The sequence below is a fragment of the Aspergillus tubingensis genome (assembly GCF_013340325.1).
Source record: "Aspergillus tubingensis WU-2223L DNA, scaffold_15, whole genome shotgun sequence".
NCBI lineage: Eukaryota > Fungi > Ascomycota > Eurotiomycetes > Eurotiales > Aspergillaceae > Aspergillus > Aspergillus tubingensis.
The window spans coordinates 194620-206596 of record NW_023336289.1 but is presented as its reverse complement, the minus strand read 5'-3'; the positions used below and the strand labels follow the sequence as shown (position 1 = coordinate 206596).

The window sequence follows — 11977 nt, the reverse complement described above, 5'->3', positions numbered from 1 at the left end:
GGCTATAATCTTTCTACAGCATATTTTCCATGTGTGAGAGTGCTCGTCCATATCCCGGCTGCTTCGTATAAAGTGTTATACCATATGTATATGCTGTGATGTGCGTCCTCATCACATATTCTTCATAGTATTCATGGAACGGACAGGCAAGAGTTATAGGATATTCAATGTTTCGGAAGTCATTAGCATGTTCTAATCAAATCCTGAAATGTCAGGCCAGAAATCGCGTGCATAGTGGAAGTCATACTTACATACTACTAGTGGGCAATATATATCTTTCGATACTACACCCATTACAACTACTATACAGCTCACACCAACAGTTCATATCGTCGAAGATCTCCTGCTATCCTGACCAAGACCACTGGTATCCTCCGTCATTCCATTTCTTCAACAAGCTTCCTAATACATCTTTCCGACTCATGCACCCCCAATATACAATTCGAGTACTTTGTTGACAAAACATGCTACCACATACGAGGTATCGTTAAGCACATATGGAATTCGTGGCTGCCTATACAGAGTCCTCCATATGATGTTTATTTATAGCAAAACAACAGAATACCAAAACATAACTCATCGTTGGTCATAGTACTGCTAGTACGCATATGCCATTATCAGTCGCATACTATCAACGTGATGCTCATCCGAAAGAGGAATGATCCACAGGAATTCTCCCACATGCCAAGTCCTCTCTTGTGGGAGCTGAAGGCGTGAAACTTGCCCCAAACCGGCTACATTCCGGGCTTTATCAGTCCCACTGCATTGTTCAGTTTTAATTAAAGCCCCAAACTCGATGATGGTTCGGGCGGATGGACGGCGCGCGCGGGAAGGTTAATGTTTGTGTTTATTGTTTACTCTTTGAGTTCGTGTTTGTTGAGACTCCTATACGCGTTTTTGGTGTCAAAGTAGTGATGGCATAGGGTGCTATCTTCTGGGAGTAGGCTGCAGCATTCTTGGGGAATCTCACTATTCCGATACCTATCTCTACTGGGTAGGCAGTTCAATTGCTTGTAATCATTGTAATTTCTAGGCATATTACTCTACCGAACCTAATGACTATAGTACCTGCAGCAGTCACAGTAACCCATGATCGCGTTGTCGATGTAGATGTTGACTAGATCCTATGACTACAGTACTACCTACTAGTAGTAACCCAGCCATGGCCATCACGTGTTCAATGCTTTCCAATCCGCTTTCCGCAGTTCACCACTCAACCACAAGCGAATCCAGACAGTGACCATCCAATCAGCTAGACGGGGCTTTTCCCCGATCTGCATACTCAGAATGCCCGATGCCCCAAAGCTGGGTCCAATCAACGACTGCGCCTTGTACAAGCATTTCATCCTATTTGCGATTGCAACTCTCCGAAAGATACGCCCTTTTGAAGGAAGCGTTCTCATGTTAACAAATCGGATCTGTGTCAAATTCGGAAAACTCGTAGACTTGACAGAGGCAGTTACTATGCGTTTTATCTCACAAAACACATCTATACCAGTCCCCAAAGTCCTCTGCGCCTTTACACATCGGAATTGCACCTACATAGTCATGGAAAGAATCAAAGGGAACTACATTGGTGCCGGATGGGTTTATCGCAGTGAAGAGTCAAAGGCAAAGATTCTTACTCAGTTAAAGAACATAGTTGAGGAGATGCGAAGACTCCCACCCCCGGCAGGTATGGGTGCGGGCTCTGTTGTGGACGGATCACTCTACGATTGCCGTGTGCCGGGCACTTCCCTACGTTTTGGGCCCTTTTCCCAGTGTCCAGGAATTCCATCGACATTTGCGAGGTGGGATGGATTTCGATCCAAGGCTTGATCCAGAAGTACAAGAGTTGATCAGACAACATGATAAATCTTTTCCTATCGCATTCACACATGGTGATCTCAGTAGCCTCAATATTCTGGCCCGTGGGGATACGATTGTTGGAATTGTCGACTGGGAGACTGCGGGCTGGTATCCATCTTACTGGGAATATACTACAGCTTGTCAAGTCAATCCTCAGAGCTCGTTTTGGATCAATGAAATCGATAAGTTTATCACCCCTATGCCGGACGAACTAGCAATGGAACGAACTCGCCAGAAGTATTTCGGAGACTATTGAGCAGGGATACCATTCTGAATTATCATCTAAACTGCAGTCTGCTGAGCGTTTGAGCCATCTATGGGGTTGAGCTGCTCACATTGATTTCAGGATACTCTACGGGCCTCTAGAGTCGCATTCCTCGCATCCGTTTTCTATAAATTTTATATATACATAATATATTTTTGAAGATATCGATCAACAAGCGCCGTTTGCGGAGTATAACTTGCTGGTATAATTCTTATTTCCCCGACCAGGCACTTTCATCACCAGATATATATATTCTCTACTGATGAGCGATACACTCAATCTCAATATCCGTATTCAGGGGCAAAGTCTTAACCGCCACGCATCTACCCATCCAATCAACATCAGTCAGCCATACATACTCTTACATCCCAATGCCAAACCCTCCCCCACAGTCATAAAACCCACACAGAAACAGAGCAAGGGGAAAACTCACGTCCGACAAGGCTTAACATCCCCCCAGTACTGCACATAGACAGAGTTCATCTCGGCAAAGTCATCCATATTCGACAAGAACACAGTCACCTTGAGGACCTTGGTGAGATCGCTACCGGCGGCTTCGAGAACGTTTCCGAGGTTTTTGATGCATTGGTGCTATTGTATTCCAACGTATTCAATTAGCGAATCGTTGGTGAGAGAAATGATGTATGATAATTATGTATGTACCGTGTGCGCTTTGATATCGCCATCAATGATCTTGCCGGTTTCTGCGTCCATGGCCACCGAGCCAGAGCAGTAGACGACGCCGTTGGAGACAATGGCTTGGGAATAGATGCCGGGGAGGGCCTTGGGGGCTTTGTCGGTCGTGATGGGGGTTTTGGTGGCCATTTTGGTGTGATTATCTTGTTTTTTGTTCAAGTGATTGATGTTGGGGTTGATGAAGTTGTTCGGCCTTATTGATTGTGCTTGAAGGAGGTAAGTAGTATGATGGATTCTCCTGGTGCTGGTAAGTTATATATATCATACAAATTAACAGCACTTAGTTAACTAGACAGCATCTATGAGTCATTACTACTACAAACCCCCTCTTACGCGGGTAAGTAACTCTCACTTGGGATACAGGTACGATTACGAAAAAGTCATCGCCTGCCTTTTTGCTCGCCTCGCTACCACTGGAGCTGTCAGTGATTTAGTGGTGAAGGTGGGGAAAGGTGAGGGGACGGAACTGGAAGGGTCTCTCTTATCGCGGGTTACTAAGGAAGTTCCTCGTTATCAGGATCATCAACCAGCCGTGAGGGGAAAGGAACACAAACAGGAAAGTCGAGCCGGAATGCATCCCCTCGTTGATCCCTTGCGCTCGGACACTGACCGCGATGTAACCGAGGAATACAACACGGAGGCTGGCATTGATTGTCAGATAGATAGGATAGAGTTACCAACTCCTTTTTTTTCCTTCTTCGAACACAACAGAGACCTTCCATCTGTAAAGAGTGAAATCAATCGAACAGTGACTTACCACTTTCATCATGTCCCTTACCAATCCCCAACCCCCATACCCCCTCCACCCCTCGGTGCAGGACAAACTCGATCCCGAATATGTCGCATTCTACAACCAGTATGTGATGAAACAGCAGCAGGTCCATTTGCAGCCTGTTGCGGCCTCGCGATCGAGCGGCGTCCTGATCCCAGGCGGGGGTCCTGTTCTGCCTGTTGGGCAGACCATTGACCTTCGTCTTCCACGTCGCGTCACAGAGGGCCCAGAAGTCCCTGTGCGAGTGTTTGTGCCAGAAGGCACTGCGCCGGCATCCGGATGGCCGGTCATGCTGTATTTCCATGGCGGTGGATGGGTGCTGGGAAACATTGACACGGAGAACCCAGTCTGCTCGAATCTCTGTGTGAGGGGTCGCTGTGTCGTATTGACGGTGGATTACCAGTATGTATCTATTTCGAGAGTCTTTGCATGCAATTGAGCTGGATGGGATGAACTGACAAGATATTCTTCAAAGCCTCGCACCTGAGCATCCCTGGCCCGCTGCCGTCCACGACTGCTGGGAGGCTCTCCTCTGGTTGACTTCCCAAGGACCCGCTCAACTTCCCATCGATATCAGCAAGATCGCGACCGGTGGATCATCAGCGGGTGGAAACCTGGCCTGCATAATCACCCAGAAAGCCCTGACACTGTCGCCTCCTGTTCACTTCAAGGCACAGCTGCTCTCCGTACCGGTGACGGATAACACGGCCAGTGTGGAAACGAACCGTGCCTATAGGGAGTACGAGCATACACCGGCCCTTCCCGCAGCAAAGATGCTCTGGTATCGGAACCACTATCTGCCGAATCAAAAGGATTGGGACAACCCTGAGGCGAGCCCCTTGTTCTGGACGGGCGATTGGTCTGCCCTGCCCCGGGCTTTAGTCATGGTGGGTGAGCTGGATGTGCTGCGAACGGAGGGAGAACAGTATTCCGAAAAGTTGAAGCAGGCTGGCGTTCAGGTGGATTTGCAGGTTATGAAGGGCATGCCTCATCCATTCTTGGCTATGGACGCTGTGTTGAAGGAGGGGAAACGGTCTATTACTTTGATGTGCGACCTCCTGACGGAGGTATTTTGGACGAAGTCTTAAGGGAGAAGCAACAGGGGTACCCTGAAATAGAACAAATCAGTATGCTCATATGCTATGATTGTCCACATGTCGAACCCTTAGCCATTTTTCATAAGGAGGGTGGCAGGAACGTACTAGTAGCCACTATATCTTAGGGTAAGTATAGCGCAGTGAGCTATCCTCGACCAGGTCCATTGGAATACGTATCGGATTATGAACCAAAGCTCACGAAAATTTACTGAAGCTTCTGTCCCACGCTGTCCCTTTGTGACGCATGTAGCTAACGGCGTGTAACGTGGTACCCTTTGCTGCAGGTGTAACCTAGCTACCCTGCAGCACATGGATTGTCGACCCCTTCTTGGGTAGATTGCCATCCCAGCTTCAGCATTGTAGCTGTATACCTGTTCCTCCTTCTGTGTGCTTGGTTCTTCTCTGTCAGGATGCAGGTTGTCGCAGCCTCTAACCGTAGCTAGTTCGTATATGGCTTTCACTTCTTTCCAGCAGGAGTTGATTGTCGGTGCAACACGGATTATTATGACATGCCACTGTGTCTCTGGCCAAGCTATGGCGATGCCAGTGCACAAAGATTCCTGCAAGCTTTTAGTTTTGTCATCCTCGGGGGTTTCATACTGTTCCCCGGTGTAGTACGCGAGTATAGTCACAGCCAGGAAAACACCATATGCTTGGCCTGTCTTACAAACAAGCCTCTCTGAGAGAACGAGGTCATAGACGTGGAGAGACACAACCGGATTGAAAGTAGCAATCCCAGCCCTGTGAGACTTTTGGTACGGATAAATGCCTCACACCGTACTCTGTGTCTATGTTCCTTATAGGTGTGGTATCCACCGACCACTAGATTTTGAGAGACAACGGGGAATTGCTGGGACTTCCGACGGCCCTGGCCATAAGGCTCTGTGACCGTTCATTTCCACTTCTCGCCAGATTGCAGCACGCTAATCCCTTCAGAGGAGCAGTATCAAAGGTGCAATTTCCGGTTTTCCGATGCATCACTCCGACGTCGCTTAACGCCTGGTTATAGTGGAAGCTACTAATCACCAATCCATTACCCCCAGTGGTTCCCCTCTGTACGAACAGGTACACTGGCCCATGTAGCCAGGAAGGTCCGTGGTCGGCCGGAGTCCGCTTGAGGCCTAGTGGGGTATCTGGCTGGTGGATGGGTCGACTAAGAAAGTATCTAGTCAAAGTGTGATTATTTGGACAGGAGAAAAAAAGGCCAATGGACTGTCGGCTAAGGAGGATATTCGTCGGTGGCGTTCCTTCAGAACACTGTCATGTCAGATTTCTCATTTTTCATTCGGGCTCAACTATTTCTGCTTCTGAAGTGAACATCCGCCCATAACATAAAATAAGCGACTGGCAGTTGCACAACTCTGTACAGTAATAGTTCCTGATTGTCGATCGGATGATCCGGTCAACTCCGAGAGCCTTAAGCAACGGAGAAGAGCCGTTCCGTGGGTCCGGTCTAATGATTTGACTTTTCATTTCTCGCCATCACAACAATCAGAAGGCGAGAGGCGAAGGTAAGACATTGGAGCCCAAAGTTTAGCCCGGACGTTTCCCAGCCTGACCAGTGGCCTGTCAGGCTCTATATCCCGACTCTATGATTGGTGTTCCTGACCACCAGTGTTCCACCGGGGACCCCTAGCTAGTCCCGATCAAGCTACTTCCACATGGACACTAACCCTAACTGGGGAGAAAACATAACACGGACACGGTATTGTCACCACAATACCAGGATCGCGCCCACCGCAGGGTCCAGGACTAGACTAGCTCCCCTCCAGGCATGCCTCCAGGTCCATGGAAGCCATCCATTCCCACCTCGCTATCTCCATCCATCTCTCATCTTCCGGCCTCTATCCGTCCAGAAAACTGATCTCTGCTCATTCCATATCCACCTTTTATCGAGGCTACATTCGACTATGAAGCACTACTTTCTCTTTCTCCACTTAGGCTATAATTCAAGCACCGCCAGAGCCTAGACGTTGTGAGTAGTGTACATCGCTTTTGCCTCTTGTTGTCCATTTCGACCGAGACTAACCATAATAGTCGGACCCTGATGCGGCTCTACACCAGGCATTTACTCAATCAGGGTGCTCGGATGCCTGCTGTTGCCTTGAGCGTAATGTCGGCCCTCAAATCTTCCATCCTCCGGATCCAGTCACGCCCTCTTCTGGCCGGTGACCCCTGGTGCTCCCGTATCAAGCGCCTCGTTAGCTTCAATATTCCCTGCTGCTAGCACAAGAATGGAGTACTTTCTCCATCGCCTGATTGTCCGGTTGCACTTGCCAAGCCATATCATCCGCATGATAATTTCGGTTGTGCTCGTTGGATGAACTTTGTATTTGGGATATTGGAGCTAATGACTAGGAAGATGCAATGGGGTTCGCTGACCCCCCAAAACGCCTATCTCCTATAATGTTATATACCCTCCTTGCCCACTGGTTCTCTCACCAGTGCCGCATTCTTCGACATTCATTTGCGGAGACACTCCTTAGTAGCAGACATTTGTCTGCGTCCTTTCGTTGAACCACCAAGGTCTCATTACTGGCTTGCGGCTTCCTTACGCCTGCCAGTTGCCACTCCTTCGACATGGTGTTCAAGCCTCTCACCATCGCTGCGGCAGTAGCCGGCCTCACTCCTTTTGTGTCTGCTTTCGATGCCCAGGCAAAGTCCAACGTTGCCGTCTACTACGTATGTTCTGACCACTCGAGCGCCCACTTAACCATACTGACTTGTATATATCTGTCTACAGGGTCAAGGATATGGTCAACAAAGATTGAGCCACTTCTGCCAGGAAACTTCGTTGGATATTATCAACCTTGGCTTCATCAATACTTTCCCGGACCAGGGACCTGCCGGGTGGCCGGGTAGCAACTTCGGCAATCAGTGTGATGGCCTAACATATGAAGTTGACGGCGTCTCAACGGAGCTTCTTTCTGGTTGTCACCAAATTGCAGAAGATATTCCCATCTGCCAGGAAGCAGGAAAGAAGGTTTTCCTGTCCCTCGGTGGTGCCTCTCCCGATAACCAGCAGATTTTGTCAGATGCCTCTGCTGTCCAATTCGCCGATTTCCTCTGGGGTGCCTTCGGTCCGCAGACGGAGGAATGGGTGTCGAATGATGGCCCTCGTCCTTTTGGTGACGTTGTTGTCGATGGGTTCGATTTCGACATCGAGCACAACGGCGGTTTTGGTATGTCTCTCTGCCCGTAAACTCTTGTTATTAATCTGCACCACCGCTAATCGTGAGCAGGATATGCGACTATGGTCAATCGGTTCAGAGAGCTTTACGCCTTGGTCCCGGAGCGTACCTTTTACATCTCTGGTGCCCCCCAATGCCCGATACCCGACCCTCAACTCAGTGATGCGATTGCCCAATCCCCCTTTGACTTCGTTTGGGTGCAATTCTATAACACTGCTGGCTGTGCCGCTAGTGACTCTATCAATGGTGTCAGCACCGGCTTCAACTTTGACGACTGGGTGGATGTCATCAAGCGTGGAGCCAACCCGGACGCAAAGCTCTATGTGGGATTGCCTGCCGGTCCCGCTGCAGCAGGAACTGGATACTACCTGACCCCGGAGGAAGTCTATCCTCTGGTGAATGTGTATATGAACCTCTACCCGGAGACGTTTGGAGGTATCATGCTTTGGGAAGCAACGGCTTCGGATGAGAATACGTTCAATGGGCTCACATTTGCCGACTTAATCAAAGACATCCTGGTTGCAGTTGATCCTTCGCCACCGGTTCCCAGCCCTTCGTCTAGCAGTGCTATCGCCTCAAGCACACCTGCGGTGTCGAGTACCCCTGTTTCATCAAGCGCTCCTGCTTCATTCACCTCGACTCCATCAAGCAGTCCAGTTCCGTCAAGCTCTGCTGTTTCCACTCCCGCGGTTCCGAGTACAACCGAGTCTTCAAGTACTCCTGTGGTGTCAAGCAGCGTCTCTGCGTCAAGTAGCCCTATCGCATCAAGCCCTGTGGCGTCCAGCTCTTCAGTTCCATCCAGCACTGCTATTGCCTCCAGCACTCCAGTGGCAAGCAGCGCGCCCGTGACCACCAGTGCCGCTGGTGCTTCCAGCTCACCGATTGTCCCCAGCTCCCCGGTTGCCTCTAGCCCTGCTGTTCCCTCCAGCTCTGCTGTTACATCTAACACTCCCGTGGCCACCAGCTCTGTTGTTGCCTCCAGCTCTCCTATTGTGTCAAGCAAACCGGCGGCATCTAGCCCAGCTATCATTTCCAGCACCCCGGCGGTCAGCACCCCTGTGGCATCCAGCGCTCCCGCTGTCTCTAGCTCTACTACTGCATCTGGATCCGCTATTGCGTCCAGCTCTGCTATTGCGTCCAGCTCTGCTATTGCGTCCAGCTCTGCTATTGCGTCCAGCTCTGCTATTGCGTCCAGCTCTGCTATTGCGTCCAGCTCTGCTATTGCGTCCAGCTCTGCTATTGCGTCCAGCTCTGCTATTGCGTCCAGCTCTGCTATTGCGTCCAGCTCTGCTATTGCGTCCAGCTCTGCTATTGCGTCCAGCTCTGCTATTGCGTCCAGCTCTGCTATTGCGTCCAGCTCTGCTATTGTGTCTAGCAAGCCAGCAGCATCTAGCTCTGCCATTGTTTCCAGTACTCCGGCGGTCAGCACCCCTGTGGCGTCCAGCACTCCCGTTGTCTCTAGCTCTGCTATTGCATCCAGCTCCCCTGTTGTGTCAAGCACCCCTGCGGTATCAAGCAGCCCTGCTGTCTCGACTTCTCCTGTGATATCGAGCACTCCTGCCATGTCAAGCAGCCCGTCTGCATCAAGCACCCCCATCATTCCAAGCTCGGCTGCCAGTTCTGTTGTTGCATCGAGCTCTCCCATTCCTTCGAGCTCCATTGTAAGGTCGAGCACTCTGCTTCATTCCAGCTCATCGGCCCTGTCGAGCACTCACACCTTCAGCAACCCTGTGGTGCCAAGCAGCTCAGCCATTTCCCTCACTCCTTCAAGCACGCCTGTCCGTTCAACTTCATCTGTTGCCTCAGGAAAGTCATCCAGTGTTCCTGTTATTTCAAAGCCATCCTCCACGATCATTGCGACTTTCACCAGTTCTTCTGGGTCATTGCCCTCTTCCAGCACTCCCGCTGGGACCGGGGTTCCATCATCTACCCTGTCACATCCGTCTAGCACACCGTTACTGTCAAGCTCACCTGTCAGCTCTGCCGAGCCGGTCTCTTCAAGTTCTGCTGTAGGATCCAGCGTGGGTTCCTCGTCCAGTGTGGTCCCTGGAATGTCGACCAGGTCAAGCTTCTCAGTTGTTCCCTCTGGTACGCCCATCGCATCTGTTTCGGGAACAACAATCGTGTCTGCTACTTCCTCGTCAAGCGGACCGGGCAGTCCCACCGTGTCAAGCTCCATCAACACGTCGAGCACAGATGCTTCAACACGCACTTCTGCTTCTTCTGTGGAGTCTACCTCCTCGGGATCGGTGGTTACATCGGTGACCTCATCCGGCGCCCCTCATGCGTCAAGCTCCACCAGCTCCGTTGTTACCACCATCCCATCGGTGCCTTCTGACAGCCCGTCCTCGTCTGGTAGTGAAGTAACGTCGAGCACCGAGTCTGCTAGCTCAGCATCAGGCCAGACTGGAGCGGAAACAACTTCCGCTTCTTCGGGCAGCCCGGGAGCAGCCAGCACCTCAACCTCCGGTGCCGCTGCAAATGGCTCGGGTGCTCAGGACAGCACAAAGTCTACTGATCACGCCAGCACCTTTTCCTCGTCGTACTCGACTCCCTTGGGCAGCGCTTCAAGACAAACAGACGGCGCAACTACCGTTCCAACTGGTGTACCAACCGGCAACGGTAATGGACTCGCTCCGATTACTTCCAGCATCACATCTGCCCCGGCGGTACCTTCGGTCACGTCCAGCGGCTCGGAGCCCACCATCACTACCACGGTCATTGTGACTTCTTACATTGACATCTGCCCCGAAGGGTTCACCACGATCACCACGACTTATACTACTACTTACTGTCCTGCAACGGCGTCTGCCACAGCCACCGTCACCAACCCTCCCGGCGCTCCAGCGCAGACCACTAGTCCCAGTGTCCCTGAGGGCTGGACGACGACTGTGACCGTATGCACTCACTGCGCTCCCACACCGACTACTGTCACTCTTACTTTGCCGGCCACCAATCGGCCGTCAGGGCTGGCATCCTCGACCAGCGCACCGAACTCTCCTGAAGACTGGACCACCACGGTCAGTGTCTGCACCGACTGTGGTCCTACACCTACCACGGTCACGGTCACGGTTCCCGTCAGCGCTGCCACAGGTGTTGATGCGTTGACTGCCAATCCTTCTGGTAGTCAGTCTACCGGAGAGAGCTTGCCCGGCCAAAGTGCCCCTACAGCCCCTACAGCTCCCGCGTCAACAGCCCCCACCACGACTGCGACGGTCATTGTGGCCCCGAGCCAATCGTCAACCAGCCAGCCGGTAATTCTTGGAACCGGCAGCGTCCGTGCCTCATCGACCTTCCATATCCAGCCATCCCAGAGCGGATCCCGAGTGCCTGTGGCTCCCAGCGGCACGGCCGCCGGCGTGTCGCCCGTATTCACGGGCGCGGCTTCACGGGTGTCACAACTGCAACACGGTGCAGGTGCAGTGTCAGCGTTTGCGCTGTTCCTCTTGGCAGCCATCTAGACGACGTGCTTCCTAGCTTACGAAATACTTTCGCCATGAGAACCCACAAGTCACTTGGACCAAGTGCTTGGGATGTAATGCTTAATCTCAGGATGATACTACCACCTTACCCTCTGTCATGTATTTAACTTTCATTCTCCCAGCGATCTAGCTGTACACTTTACGACCAGTATATTACTTAGCCATAAACAAAATGCCATTCTTTCAAATCCACAAAGGAATCAAAACATATGAAATCCCAGTAATGCCCCAGGCAGCCAAGATCAGCCAAGACGGGACGATCCGGATGTGCCAAGGCGTGATATGGAGGGGGAAGTGATGCGTTGTACGATGGATCTCGAGACCCTGAAGTTTCAGCCATGGTTTCAAACTTTCTCTCAGGCTTTTTTGAGTGGAAGACAAGTCATCGTGACTGTGTCTAGACACGGTCGATTGATGCCTGATTCCCATCTGACCTAGAGAAAGATGGTGTGTGGCCATGGCCTGGCCCCCCCAAGGTCATCGACCACCGCATGGCACAACGATAGGCTAAGGAGAACTTCGGCCCCCCGGGGCGGCTAAGCCGGATGAAGGAAGTGATGAACAGCGCAAGAGGATTGTTTTCTCTGCGTATTAATCGCAAGATGTTGGGTAGTTTTGTATTCCAG

General features: G+C 51.2%; 4 protein-coding genes across 4 annotated transcripts; 3 read left to right on the top strand and 1 right to left on the bottom strand.

The window, feature by feature from the left end:
• Positions 1–1287: 1287 nt before the first annotated feature.
• AtWU_10894 (aminoglycoside phosphotransferase family protein) lies at positions 1288–2104 on the top strand (the record flags this gene model as incomplete). The annotated part of the gene is made up of 2 exons (XM_035505996.1): positions 1288–1790; positions 1843–2104. The coding sequence occupies 2 exons, from the start codon at positions 1288–1290 to the stop codon at positions 2102–2104; spliced, it is 765 nt and encodes a 254-aa protein (XP_035361889.1).
• Positions 2105–2369: 265 nt separating this feature from the next.
• AtWU_10893 (putative L-PSP endoribonuclease family protein Brt1) lies at positions 2370–2938 on the bottom strand (the record flags this gene model as incomplete). The annotated part of the gene is made up of 3 exons (XM_035505995.1): positions 2370–2436; positions 2547–2704; positions 2777–2938. The coding sequence occupies 3 exons, from the start codon at positions 2936–2938 to the stop codon at positions 2370–2372; spliced, it is 387 nt and encodes a 128-aa protein (XP_035361888.1).
• Positions 2939–3576: 638 nt separating this feature from the next.
• Positions 3577–4669, top strand: AtWU_10892 (lipase; the record flags this gene model as incomplete). The annotated part of the gene is made up of 2 exons (XM_035505994.1): positions 3577–3983; positions 4057–4669. 2 exons carry the CDS (start codon positions 3577–3579, stop codon positions 4667–4669), a joined length of 1020 nt encoding a protein of 339 aa, XP_035361887.1.
• A 2589-nt stretch (positions 4670–7258) lies between these two features.
• Positions 7259–11330, top strand: chiA1 (class III chitinase ChiA1; the record flags this gene model as incomplete). Its single annotated transcript, XM_035505993.1, has 3 exons — positions 7259–7360; positions 7422–7860; positions 7921–11330. 3 exons carry the CDS (start codon positions 7259–7261, stop codon positions 11328–11330), a joined length of 3951 nt encoding a protein of 1316 aa, XP_035361886.1.
• Between the last annotated feature and the right edge of the window lie 647 nt (positions 11331–11977).